This window comes from Penaeus vannamei, chromosome 39 (assembly GCF_042767895.1).
Source record: "Penaeus vannamei isolate JL-2024 chromosome 39, ASM4276789v1, whole genome shotgun sequence".
Classification (NCBI taxonomy): domain Eukaryota; kingdom Metazoa; phylum Arthropoda; class Malacostraca; order Decapoda; family Penaeidae; genus Penaeus; species Penaeus vannamei.
In genome coordinates this window covers 6,625,036-6,637,535 of record NC_091587.1, presented here as the reverse complement: position 1 = coordinate 6,637,535, position 12,500 = coordinate 6,625,036, and the positions used below count along the sequence as shown (strand labels likewise).

General features: G+C 56.7%; 1 protein-coding gene across 1 annotated transcript in view; it reads right to left on the bottom strand.

The window, feature by feature from the left end:
- The window catches only part of LOC113805434 (uncharacterized), a 76,220-nt gene that overhangs the window by 7,277 nt on the left and 56,443 nt on the right, over positions 1-12,500 (bottom strand). The window contains exon 5 of the mRNA XM_070116813.1: positions 137-288. Coding sequence (XP_069972914.1) covers positions 137-288 — 152 coding nt within the window. The remainder of the gene's footprint in view (positions 1-136; positions 289-12,500) is intronic.

Here is a 12,500-nt window from a genome sequence, read left to right as displayed (position 1 = left end):
TCCCTCCATCCCCACCCATCCCCCTCCATCCCCACCCCTCCCCCTCTAACCCTCCCCTCTCCCTCCACCCCCTCCAACCTCACCCCTCCCACCCCTCAAACCTCCCCCCCTCCCCCTCCCCCACCCCCAACCTCACCTGTCTCTCCTCGTCGTCGTCCTCGTCGTCCATGACCTCGGGGTTCTTCTCCTTGAACTCCCTCCTCCTGACGCAGACCTCGATGCTGAGCATGAGGACCACCACCCCGCAGAAGACCACGACGGGGCCGATCAGCACGAAGGGGTTGTAGCCTGCGCGGGGCGGGCGGGGCGGGCGGGGGCGGGGGGGGGAGAGAAGAGAAGAGGGAAGGCGGCGTTAGGTGCGGTTGTGTGAAAGTTGAGGGGGGGAGGGGGGGTTGGGGGTTGAAGGGGATGGGGGGGTTGTGAAGGGGGTTGAGGGGGATGGGGGGTTGTGAATGGGGAGGAGGGGGATGGGGGTTGTGAAGGGGGAGGGAGGAGGGGAATGGGGGGGTTGAGGAGGGGGAGGAGGGAGATGGAGGGGCTGAGAGGGGGAGGGGGGAAGGGGTTAAATGGGGGTTGAGTACCGGGTGGCGTTAGGGTTGGGGGAGGGGGGAGTTAAACAGGGGTTAGTGAGGGAGAAGGGAGAAGGGGCGCTGAGAGGGGACAGCTGAAGGCAAAAGAGCAAGGAGGTCCGAACTTCAAGAAAGGGGGAGGGGGTGAGGTTCTAAAGGATTCCCTCCCCCCCGACACACCGAATAGAAAACTAAATAAAAAAAAAACGTAAAACTTCGAAAAGAGCGAATTTGGATCCAACTTTGAGAGATCAAGTTGGGGTTTCGGATTTAGGGGAGAAGGCGGGGGGGGGGGGTTGTGGTGGTGTGACTAGGATGGTGATGATGGTGGTGGTGTGATGTGACTAGGATGATGGTGGTGGTGGTGGTGGTGGTGGTGATGGTAGGGGTGATGATGGTGGTGGTGATAATGATGATGGTGGTGATGGTGATAATGGTGGTGATGATGGTGGTGGTGATGGTGGTGGTGGTGATTGTGGTGGTGGTGGTGGTGATGGTGGTGGTGGTGATGGTAAGGGTGGTGATGGTGGTGGTGATAATGATGATGGTGGTGATGGTGATAATGGTGGTGATGATGGTGGTGGTGATAGTGGTGGTGATGGTGGTGATGATGATTGTGACAGTAATGGTGATAATACTATAAATAAAGATAATAATATTAATAAAGACTAGATAATGCTGATACTGATATCAATAAAGATAAAGATAATAATAATGATAATGATGATATCAATAATTAGATAACGATATTGGTGATAATAATAGTGACATCGATAACAGTAACGAGAACGGTGATAATGATAATAAAGATAATGATATCAATTATTATATAATCATGGTGTTGATAATAACAGTGACAACGATAATAATAATAATGAACTTAAAACACCAACAAAGCAATAATTATTCACATATAATCATCATAATCATCGCATGCGTTAACTCAATTATTTTCCTGGACCTAAATTATCTAAAAAAAAAAAAAAAAAAAAAAAAAAAAAAAAAAAAAAAAAAAAAATCCCGATAGTTTAAACCGATTTTTTTTTTCTTTCTTCTTTTTTTTTTTTTTTTTTTTTTTTTTTTTTTTTAGGTCGTGCATTTAAGTATCCTGGAGAGAGCGCCGTTGAGAATTTAATTATTTACAAGCACTGTGAAAATCTTGGGGAGTTCGTTAAGTATAAGAAAAAAAAGAAAAAGAAAAGAAAGAAAGAAAGAAAGAGAAGAAAAAGAAAAGAAAAGAAAGAAAGAAAGAAAGAAAAGAAAGAGTGGGATTTGATTTTTTGTTTTGTTTTGTTTTTGTTTTCTTTTGTCTGTTTGTGGCTTTTCTCCTCTTTGTCTCTCTGTCTCTGTCTGTCTGTCGCCTCTCTTTCTCTATCTCTCGCCTCCCCTCCCACCCTCTTCCTCATTTCCTCTTTTCCCTTCCTTCCTCCTCCTCCTCTCCTCCTCTCACCATCTCTCTCCTCCCTCCCCCACTCCCTCTCCCCCTCTTTTCCTAATTGTGTCCTCCCCTCCCCCTCCTCCTCCTCCCCTCTCTCCCTAATTACCTCCTCTCCCCTCCCCCTCACTCCCTCTCTCCCCTCCCCCTCCCCTCTCTCCCTCTTCCTTCCCCTCCTCCCTCCTCCTCCCTCACTCCCTCTCTCCCCTCCCCTCCCCCTCCTCCCTCTCCCCCTCTCTCCCCAGTCGCACCCCCTCTCTCTCCCCAATCGCCCTCCCTCTCTCCCCTCCCCATCCCCCTCCTCCCTCTCTCCCTCCTCCTCCCTCACTCCCTCTCTCCCCTCCCCCTCCCCCTCCCCCAATCACCCCCCCTCCCCCTCCCCCTCCCCAATCGCCCCCCCCCTCATTCCTCTCCCCCTCCCCCTCTCTCCCTCACTTCCTCTCTCCCCTTCCCTCCCCCCCCAACCCGGCTTTTCCGCGCCCGTCTTGAGACCCCCCGCCGGGACCAGTGCCGATCAGCTGACCAGATAAGACGGCGAGTAATAATAAGGAGAAAGTCGTAAATTCGGCGCTTATCTTCGTTCTTTCGCTATTCTCTTTTTCTTCTTCTCTCTTTCTCGGTCTTTTTTTATCGTTAGATTTTTTTTTCGTTTGATAGTATTGGTCTCTGTTTCTCTCTCTCTCTCCGTTTTGTTTTCTCTCTCCCTCTCCCTCCCAAACTCTCTCACTCTTTCTGTACCTCTCCTCCTCCCCATCCTTCCCTCTCCCCTCCCTCATTCTCTCTCCTCCTCCCTCCCTAGCACCTTCCCCCTCCCCACCCATCCCTCTCCCCTCCCTCCCCTTCCACCCTCCCTTCCTCTCCCCCACCCTCCCCACCCATCCCACCCATCCCTCTTCCCTCCCACCCCATCCCTCTTCCCTCCCTCCCTCCCCATCCTCTCCCATCCTCCCCCCTCCCTCCCTCCCACCCTATCCCTCTTCCCTCCCTCCCACCCATCCCTCTATCCCCATCCCTCCCACCCATCCCTCTCCCCCTCCTTTCCTCCCTCCTCCCCCCTCGAGGAACAAAAGGCGTAGGACGGCCATTTCCACCGACTGGCCAAACAAACCTCCTTGGTGGTTAGAACGACAAACCACCGACGAGACAGGAGGACCACGAAAGGATAAGAGAAGGAAAATGAAGTAAATGAAAAGGAAAAGAAAAAGAAATAAATGAAAGAAAAAGAAAAAGAAATAAATGAAAAGGAAAAAAGAAAAAATTGAAGGAAAAAGAAATAAATGAAAAGGAAGAGTAAAAGAAAAATGAAAGAAAAAGAAAAAGAAATAAATGAAAAGGAAAAGAAAAAGAAAACATGAAAGAAAAAGAAAATGAAATAAAAGAAAAGGAAAAGAAAAAGAAAAAAATGAAAGAAAAAGAAATAAATGAAAAGAAAAAAGAAAATAGAAACTAAAAAAAGGCAGACAAACAAATAAACAAAAAAGACAGACAAACAAAAAACAAAAAAAGACAGCTAAACAAACAAACAAAAAAGACAGACAAACAAACAAACAAAGACACAGACAAACAAACAAACAAAAAAGACAGATAAACAGACAAACAAAAAAGACAGACAAACAAAAAAACAGATAAACAAACAAACAAAAAAAGACAGATAAACAAACAAACAAAAAAGACAAACAAACAAACAAAAAAGACAGACAGACCAACCAACAAACAAACAGACAGACAAACAAATAAACAAAAAAGACAGACAACCAACCAAACAAAAAAAGACAGATAAACAAACAAAAAAAGACAGATAAACAAACAAAAAAAGACAAACAAACAAACAAACAAAGACAAACAAACAAACAAACAAACAAGACAGACAAACAAACAAACAAAAAAAGACAGACAAACAAACAAACAAAGAAAGACAGACAGACAAACGAACCAAAAGAGACGGATGAAAGAGACGGGGAAGGGAGCGCACGCGGACGACGCCCAAGCAGCTCCCACCGAGAACTTTGAAGCGAATCGGATTAAACAAATGTGGGCGGGGGCCGGAGGGGCGGATTCTGCCGACGCCCGCGACTGCTTGATCAAAAGCAGGGCGAAGCAGGGCGGAGCAGGGCGGAGCAGGGCGAATTTTGCCGACGCCCGCGACCGCTTGATCAAAAGCAGAGCGAAGCAGGGCGGAGCAGGGCGGAGCAGGGCGAATTCTGCCGACGCCCGCGACTGCTTGATCAAAAGCAGGGCGGAGCAGGGCGGAGCAGGGCGAATTCTGCCGACGCCCGCGACTGCTTGATCAAAAGCAGGGCGGAGCAGGGCGGAGCAGGGCAAATTTTGCCGACGCCCGCGACTGCTTGATCAAAAGCAGGGCGGAGCAGGGCGGAGCAGGGCAAATTTTGCCGACGCCCGCGACCGCTTGATCAAAAGCAGAGCGAAGCAGGGCGGAGCAGGGCGGAGCAGGGCGAATTCTGCCGACGCCCGCGACTGCTTGATCAAAAGCAGGGCGGAGCAGGGCGGAGCAGGGCGAATTCTGCCGACGCCCGCGACTGCTTGATCAAAAGCAGGGCGAAGCAGGGCGGAGCAGGGCAAATTTTGCCGACGCCCGCGACTGCTTGATCAAAAGCAGGGCGGAGCAGGGCGGAGCAGGGCGAAGCAGATAAACAAACAAAAAAAGACAGACAAACAAACAAACAAAAAAGACAGACAGATAACCAAACAAAAAAAGACAGACAAACAAACGAACCAAAAAAGACGGATGAAAGAGACGGGGAAGGGAGCGCACGCGGACGACGCCCAAGCAGCTCCCACCGAGAACTTTGAAGCGAATCGGATTAAACAAATGTGGGCGGGGGCCGGAGGGGCGGATTCTGCCGACGCCCGCGACTGCTTGATCAAAAGCAGGGCGGAGCAGGGCGGAGCAGGGCGGAGCAGGGCGGAGCAGGGCGGAGCAGGGCGAATTCTGCCGACGCCCGCGACTGCTTGATCAAAAGCAGGGCGAAGCAGGGCGGAGCAGGGCAAATTTTGCCGACGCCCGCGACTGCTTGATCAAAAGCAGGGCGGAGCAGGGCGGAGCAGGGCGAAGCAGATAAACAAACAAAAAAAGACAGACAAACAAACAAACAAAAAAGACAGACAGATAACCAAACAAAAAAAGACAGACAAACAAACGAACCAAAAAAGACGGATGAAAGAGACGGGGAAGGGAGCGCACGCGGACGACGCCCAAGCAGCTCCCACCGAGAACTTTGAAGCGAATCGGATTAAACAAATGTGGGCGGGGGCCGGAGGGGCGGATTCTGCCGACGCCCGCGACTGCTTGATCAAAAGCAGGGCGGAGCAGGGCGGAGCAGGGCGGAGCAGGGCGGAGCAGGGCGGAGCAGGGCGAATTCTGCCGACGCCCGCGACTGCTTGATCAAAAGCAGGGCGGAGCAGGGCGGAGCAGGGCGGAGCAGGGCGGAGCAGATAAACAAACAAACAAAAAACAGACAAACAAACAAACAAAAAAAGCAGACAGACAAACAAAAAAAGACAGACAAACAAACAAAAAAAACAGACAAACAAACAAACAAAAAAGCAGATAGACAAACAAAAAAAGACAGACAAACAAACAAAAAAAGACAGACAGACAAATAAACAAAGAAAGACAGACAAACAAACGAACCAAAAGAGACGGATAAAAGAGACGGGGAAGGGAGCGCACGCGGACGACGCCCAAGCGGCTCCCACCGAGAACTTTGAAGCGAATCGGATTAAACAAATGTGGGCGGGGGCCGGAGGGGCGGATTCTGCCGACGCCCGCGACTGCTTGATCAAAAGCAGGGCGAAGCAGGGCGGAGCAGGGCGGAGCAGGGCGAATTTTGCCGACGCCCGCGACCGCTTGATCAAAAGCAGAGCGAAGCAGGGCGGAGCAGGGCGGAGCAGGGCGAATTCTGCCGACGCCCGCGACTGCTTGATCAAAAGCAGGGCGGAGCAGGGCGGAGCAGGGCGAATTCTGCCGACGCCCGCGACTGCTTGATCAAAAGCAGGGCGGAGCAGGGCGGAGCAGGGCGGAGCAGGGCGGAGCAGGGCGGAGCAGGGCGAATTCTGCCGACGCCCGCGACTGCTTGATCAAAAGCAGGGCGGAGCAGGGCGGAGCAGGGCGAATTCTGCCGACGCCCGCGACTGCTTGATCAAAAGCAGGGCGGAGCAGGGCGAATTCTGCCGACGCCCGCGACTGCTTGATCAAAAGCAGGGCGGAGCAGGGCGGAGCAGGGCAAATTTTGCCGACGCCCGCGACTGCTTGATCAAAAGCAGGGCGGAGCAGGGCGGAGCAGGGCAAATTTTGCCGACGCCCGCGACCGCTTGATCAAAAGCAGGGCGGAGCAGGGCGGAGCAGGGCGGAGCAGGGCGGAGCAGGGCGGAGCAGGCCGGAGGGGCGGATTCTGCCGACGCCCGCGACTGCTTGATCAAAAGCAGGGCGGAGCAGGGCGGAGCAGGGCGGAGCAGGGCGGAGCAGGGCGGAGCAGGCCGGAGGGGCGGATTCTGCCGACGCCCGCGACTGCTTGATCAAAAGCAGGGCGGAGCAGGGCGGAGCAGGGCGAAGCAGGGCGGAGCAGGGCGAAGCAGGGCGAAGCAGGGCGGAGCAGGGCGAAGCAGATAAACAAACAAACAAAACAAGACAAACAAACAAACAAAAACAGACAGACAAACAAACAAAAAAAGACAGACAAACAAACAAAAAAGACAGACAAACAAACGAACCAAAAAAGACGGATGAAAGAGACGGGGAAGGGAGCGCACGCGGACGACGCCCAAGCAGCTCCCACCGAGAACTTTGAAGCGAATCGGATTAAACAAATGTGGGCGGGGGCCGGAGGGGCGGATTCTGCCGACGCCCGCGACTGCTTGATCAAAAGCAGGGCGGAGCAGGGCGGAGCAGGGCGGAGCAGGGCGGAGCAGGGCGGAGCAGGGCGAATTCTGCCGACGCCCGCGACTGCTTGATCAAAAGCAGGGCGGAGCAGGGTGAAGCAGGGCGGATTCTGCCGACGCCCGCGACTGCTTGATCAAAAGCAGGGCGGAGCAGGGCGGAGCAGGGCGAATTCTGCCGACGCCCGCGACTGCTTGATCAAAAGCAGGGCGGAGCAGGGCGGAGCAGGGCGGAGCAGGGCGGAGCAGGGCGGAGCAGGGCGAATTCTGCCGACGCCCGCGACTGCTTGATCAAAAGCAGGGCGGAGCAGGGCGGAGCAGGGCGAAGCAGGGCGGAGCAGATAAACAAACAAACAAAAAAAGACAGACAAACAAACAAAAAAAACAGACAAACAAACAAACAAAAAAGCAGATAGACAAACAAAAAAAGACAGACAAACAAACAAAAAAAGACAGACAGACAAATAAACAAAGAAAGACAGACAAACAAACGAACCAAAAGAGACGGATAAAAGAGACGGGGAAGGGAGCGCACGCGGACGACGCCCAAGCGGCTCCCACCGAGAACTTTGAAGCGAATCGGATTAAACAAATGTGGGCGGGGGCCGGAGGGGCGGATTCTGCCGACGCCCGCGACTGCTTGATCAAAAGCAGGGCGGAGCAGGGCGGAGCAGGGCGGAGCAGGGCGGAGCAGGGCGGAGCAGGGCGGAGCAGGGCGGAGGGGCGGATTCTGCCGACGCCCGCGACTGCTTGATCAAAAGCAGGGCGGAGCAGGGCGGAGCAGGGCGGAGCAGGCCGGAGGGGCGGATTCTGCCGACGCCCGCGACTGCTTGATCAAAAGCAGGGCGGAGCAGGGCGGAGCAGGGCGGAGCAGGGCGGAGCAGGGCGGAGCAGGGCGGAGGGGCGGATTCTGCCGACGCCCGCGACTGCTTGATCAAAAGCAGGGCGGAGCAGGGCGGAGCAGGGCGGAGCAGGCCGGAGGGGCGGATTCTGCCGACGCCCGCGACTGCTTGATCAAAAGCAGGGCGGAGCAGGGCGGAGCAGGGCGGAGCAGGGCGGAGCAGGGCGGAGCAGGGCGGAGCAGGCCGGAGGGGCGGATTCTGCCGACGCCCGCGACTGCTTGATCAAAAGCAGGGCGGAGCAGGGCGGAGCAGGGCGGAGCAGGGCGGAGCAGGGCGGAGCAGGGCGAAGCAGGGCGGAGCAGGGCGAAGCAGGGCGAAGCAGGGCGGAGCAGGGCGAAGCAGATAAACAAACAAACAAAACAAGACAAACAAACAAACAAAAACAGACAGACAAACAAACAAAAAAAGACAGACAAACAAACAAAAAAGACAGACAAACAAACGAACCAAAAAAGACGGATGAAAGAGACGGGGAAGGGAGCGCACGCGGACGACGCCCAAGCGGCTCCCACCGAGAACTTTGAAGCGAATCGGATTAAACAAATGTGGGCGGGGGCCGGAGGGGCGGATTCTGCCGACGCCCGCGACTGCTTGATCAGAAGCAGGGCGGAGCAGGGCGGAGCAGGGCGGAGCAGGGCGGAGCAGGGCGGAGCAGGGCGGAGCAGGCCGGAGGGGCGGATTCTGCCGACGCCCGCGACTGCTTGATCAAAAGCAGGGCGGAGCAGGGCGGAGCAGGGCGGAGCAGGGCGGAGCAGGGCGGAGCAGGGCGAAGCAGGGCGGAGCAGGGCGAAGCAGGGCGAAGCAGGGCGGAGCAGGGCGAAGCAGATAAACAAACAAACAAAACAAGACAAACAAACAAACAAAAACAGACAGACAAACAAACAAAAAAAGACAGACAAACAAACAAAAAAGACAGACAAACAAACGAACCAAAAAAGACGGATGAAAGAGACGGGGAAGGGAGCGCACGCGGACGACGCCCAAGCAGCTCCCACCGAGAACTTTGAAGCGAATCGGATTAAACAAATGTGGGCGGGGGCCGGAGGGGCGGATTCTGCCGACGCCCGCGACTGCTTGATCAGAAGCAGGGCGGAGCAGGGCGAAGCAGGGCGAAGCAGGGCGGAGCAGGGCGAAGCAGATAAACAAACAAACAAAACAAGACAAACAAACAAACAAAAACAGACAGACAAACAAACAAAAAAAGACAGACAAATAAACAAAGAAAGACAGACAAACAAACGAACCAAAAGAGACGGATGAAAGAGACGGGGAAGGGAGCGCACGCGGACGACGCCCAAGCGGCTCCCACCGAGAACTTTGAAGCGAATCGGATTAAACAAATGTGGGCGGGGGCCGGAGGGGCGGATTCTGCCGACGCCCGCGACTGCTTGATCAGAAGCAGGGCGGAGCAGGGCGGAGCAGGGCGGAGCAGGGCGGAGCAGGGCGGAGCAGGGCGGAGCAGGCCGGAGGGGCGGATTCTGCCGACGCCCGCGACTGCTTGATCAAAAGCAGGGCGAAGCAGGGCGGAGCAGGGCGAATTCTGCCGACGCCCGCGACTGCTTGATCAAAAGCAGGGCGGAGCAGGGCGGAGCAGGGCGGAGCAGGGCGAAGCAGGCCGGAGGGGCGGATTCTGCCGACGCCCGCGACTGCTTGATCAAAAGCAGGGCGGAGCAGGGCGGAGCAGGGCGGAGCAGGGCGGAGCAGGGCGGAGCAGGCCGGAGGGGCGGATTCTGCCGACGCCCGCGACTGCTTGATCAAAAGCAGGGCGGAGCAGGGCGGAGCAGGGCGGAGCAGGCCGGAGGGGCGGATTCTGCCGACGCCCGCGACTGCTTGATCAAAAGCAGGGCGGAGCAGGGCGGAGCAGGGCGGAGCAGGGCGGAGCAGGGCGGAGCAGGGCGGAGCAGGGCGAAGCAGGGCGGAGCAGGGCGAAGCAGGGCGAAGCAGGGCGGAGCAGGGCGAAGCAGATAAACAAACAAACAAAACAAGACAAACAAACAAACAAAAACAGACAGACAAACAAACAAAAAAAGACAGACAAACAAACAAAAAAGACAGACAAACAAACGAACCAAAAAAGACGGATGAAAGAGACGGGGAAGGGAGCGCACGCGGACGACGCCCAAGCAGCTCCCACCGAGAACTTTGAAGCGAATCGGATTAAACAAATGTGGGCGGGGGCCGGAGGGGCGGATTCTGCCGACGCCCGCGACTGCTTGATCAAAAGCAGGGCGGAGCAGGGCGGAGCAGGGCGGAGCAGGGCGGAGCAGGGCGGAGCAGGCCGGAGGGGCGGATTCTGCCGACGCCCGCGACTGCTTGATCAAAAGCAGGGCGGAGCAGGGCGAAGCAGGGCGGAGCAGGGCGAAGCAGGGCGGAGCAGGGCGAATTCTGCCGACGCCCGCGACTGCTTGATCAAAAGCAGGGCGGAGCAGGGCGGAGCAGGGCGGAGCAGGGCGGAGCAGGGCGGAGCAGGGCGGAGCAGGGCGAAGCAGGGCGGAGCAGGGCGAAGCAGGGCGAAGCAGGGCGGAGCAGGGCGAAGCAGATAAACAAACAAACAAAACAAGACAAACAAACAAACAAAAACAGACAGACAAACAAACAAAAAAAGACAGACAAACAAACAAAAAAGACAGACAAACAAACGAACCAAAAAAGACGGATGAAAGAGACGGGGAAGGGAGCGCACGCGGACGACGCCCAAGCAGCTCCCACCGAGAACTTTGAAGCGAATCGGATTAAACAAATGTGGGCGGGGGCCGGAGGGGCGGATTCTGCCGACGCCCGCGACTGCTTGATCAAAAGCAGGGCGGAGCAGGGCGGAGCAGGGCGGAGCAGGGCGGAGCAGGGCGGAGCAGGGCGAATTCTGCCGACGCCCGCGACTGCTTGATCAAAAGCAGGGCGGAGCAGGGCGGAGCAGGGCGGAGCAGGGCGGAGCAGATAAACAAACAAACAAAAAACAGACAAACAAACAAACAAAAAAAGCAGACAGACAAACAAAAAAAGACAGACAAACAAACAAAAAAAACAGACAAACAAACAAACAAAAAAGCAGATAGACAAACAAAAAAAGACAGACAAACAAACAAAAAAAGACAGACAGACAAATAAACAAAGAAAGACAGACAAACAAACGAACCAAAAGAGACGGATGAAAGAGACGGGGAAGGGAGCGCACGCGGACGACGCCCAAGCGGCTCCCACCGAGAACTTTGAAGCGAATCGGATTAAACAAATGTGGGCGGGGGCCGGAGGGGCGGATTCTGCCGACGCCCGCGACTGCTTGATCAGAAGCAGGGCGGAGCAGGGCGGAGCAGGGCGAAGCAGGGCGGATTCTGCCGACGCCCGCGACTGCTTGATCGAAAGCAGGGCGAAGCAGGGCGGAGCAGGGCGGAGCAGGGCGGAGCAGGCCGGAGGGGCGAATTCTGCCGACGCCCGCGACTGCTTGATCAAAAGCAGGGCGGAGCAGGGCGAAGCAGGGCGGAGCAGGGCGGAGCAGGCCGGAGGGGCGAATTCTGCCGACGCCCGCGACTGCTTGATCAAAAGCAGGGCGAAGCAGGGCGGAGCAGGGCGGATTCTGCCGACGCCCGCGACTGCTTGATCAAAAGCAGGGCGGAGCAGGGCGAAGCAGGGCGAAGCAGGGCGGAGCAGGGCGGAGCAGGCCGGAGGGGCGGATTCTGCCGACGCCCGCGACTGCTTGATCAAAAGCAGGGCGAAGCAGGGCGGAGCAGGGCGAATTCTGCCGACGCCCGCGACTGCTTGATCAAAAGCAGGGCGGAGCAGGGCGAAGCAGGGCGGAGCAGGGCGGAGCAGGCCGGAGGGGCGAATTCTGCCGACGCCCGCGACTGCTTGATCAAAAGCAGGGCGGAGCAGGGCGAAGCAGGGCGGAGCAGGGCGGAGCAGGCCGGAGGGGCGAATTCTGCCGACGCCCGCGACTGCTTGATCAAAAGCAGGGCGAAGCAGGGCGGAGCAGGGCGAATTCTGCCGACGCCCGCGACTGCTTGATCAAAAGCAGGGCGGAGCAGGGCGAAGCAGGGCGGAGCAGGGCGGAGCAGGCCGGAGGGGCGAATTCTGCCGACGCCCGCGACTGCTTGATCAAAAGCAGGGCGAAGCAGGGCGGAGCAGGGCGAATTCTGCCGACGCCCGCGACTGCTTGATCAAAAGCAGGGCGAAGCAGGGCGGAGCAGGGCGAATTCTGCCGACGCCCGCGACTGCTTGATCAAAAGCAGGGCGGAGCAGGGCGAATTCTGCCGACGCCCGCGACTGCTTGATCAAAAGCAGGGCGGAGCAGGGCGGAGCAGGGCGGAGCAGGGCGAATTCTGCCGACGCCCGCGACTGCTTGATCAAAAGCAGGGCGGAGCAGGGCGAATTCTGCCGACGCCCGCGACTGCTTGATCAAAAGCAGGGCGGAGCAGGGCGAATTCTGCCGACGCCCGCGACTGCTTGATCAAAAGCAGGGCGGAGCAGGGCGAATTCTGCCGACGCCCGCGACTGCTTGATCAAAAGCAGGGCGGAGCAGGGCGGAGCAGGGCGAAGCAGGGCGAAGCAGGGCGGAGCAGGGCGAAGCAGGGCGGAGCAGGGCGAAGCAGGGCGGAGCAGGGCGAAGCAGGGCGGAGCAGGGCGGAGCAGGCCGGAGGGGCGAATTCTGCCGACGCCCGCGACTGCTTGATCAAAAGCAGGGCGGAGCAGGGCGAAGCAGGGCGG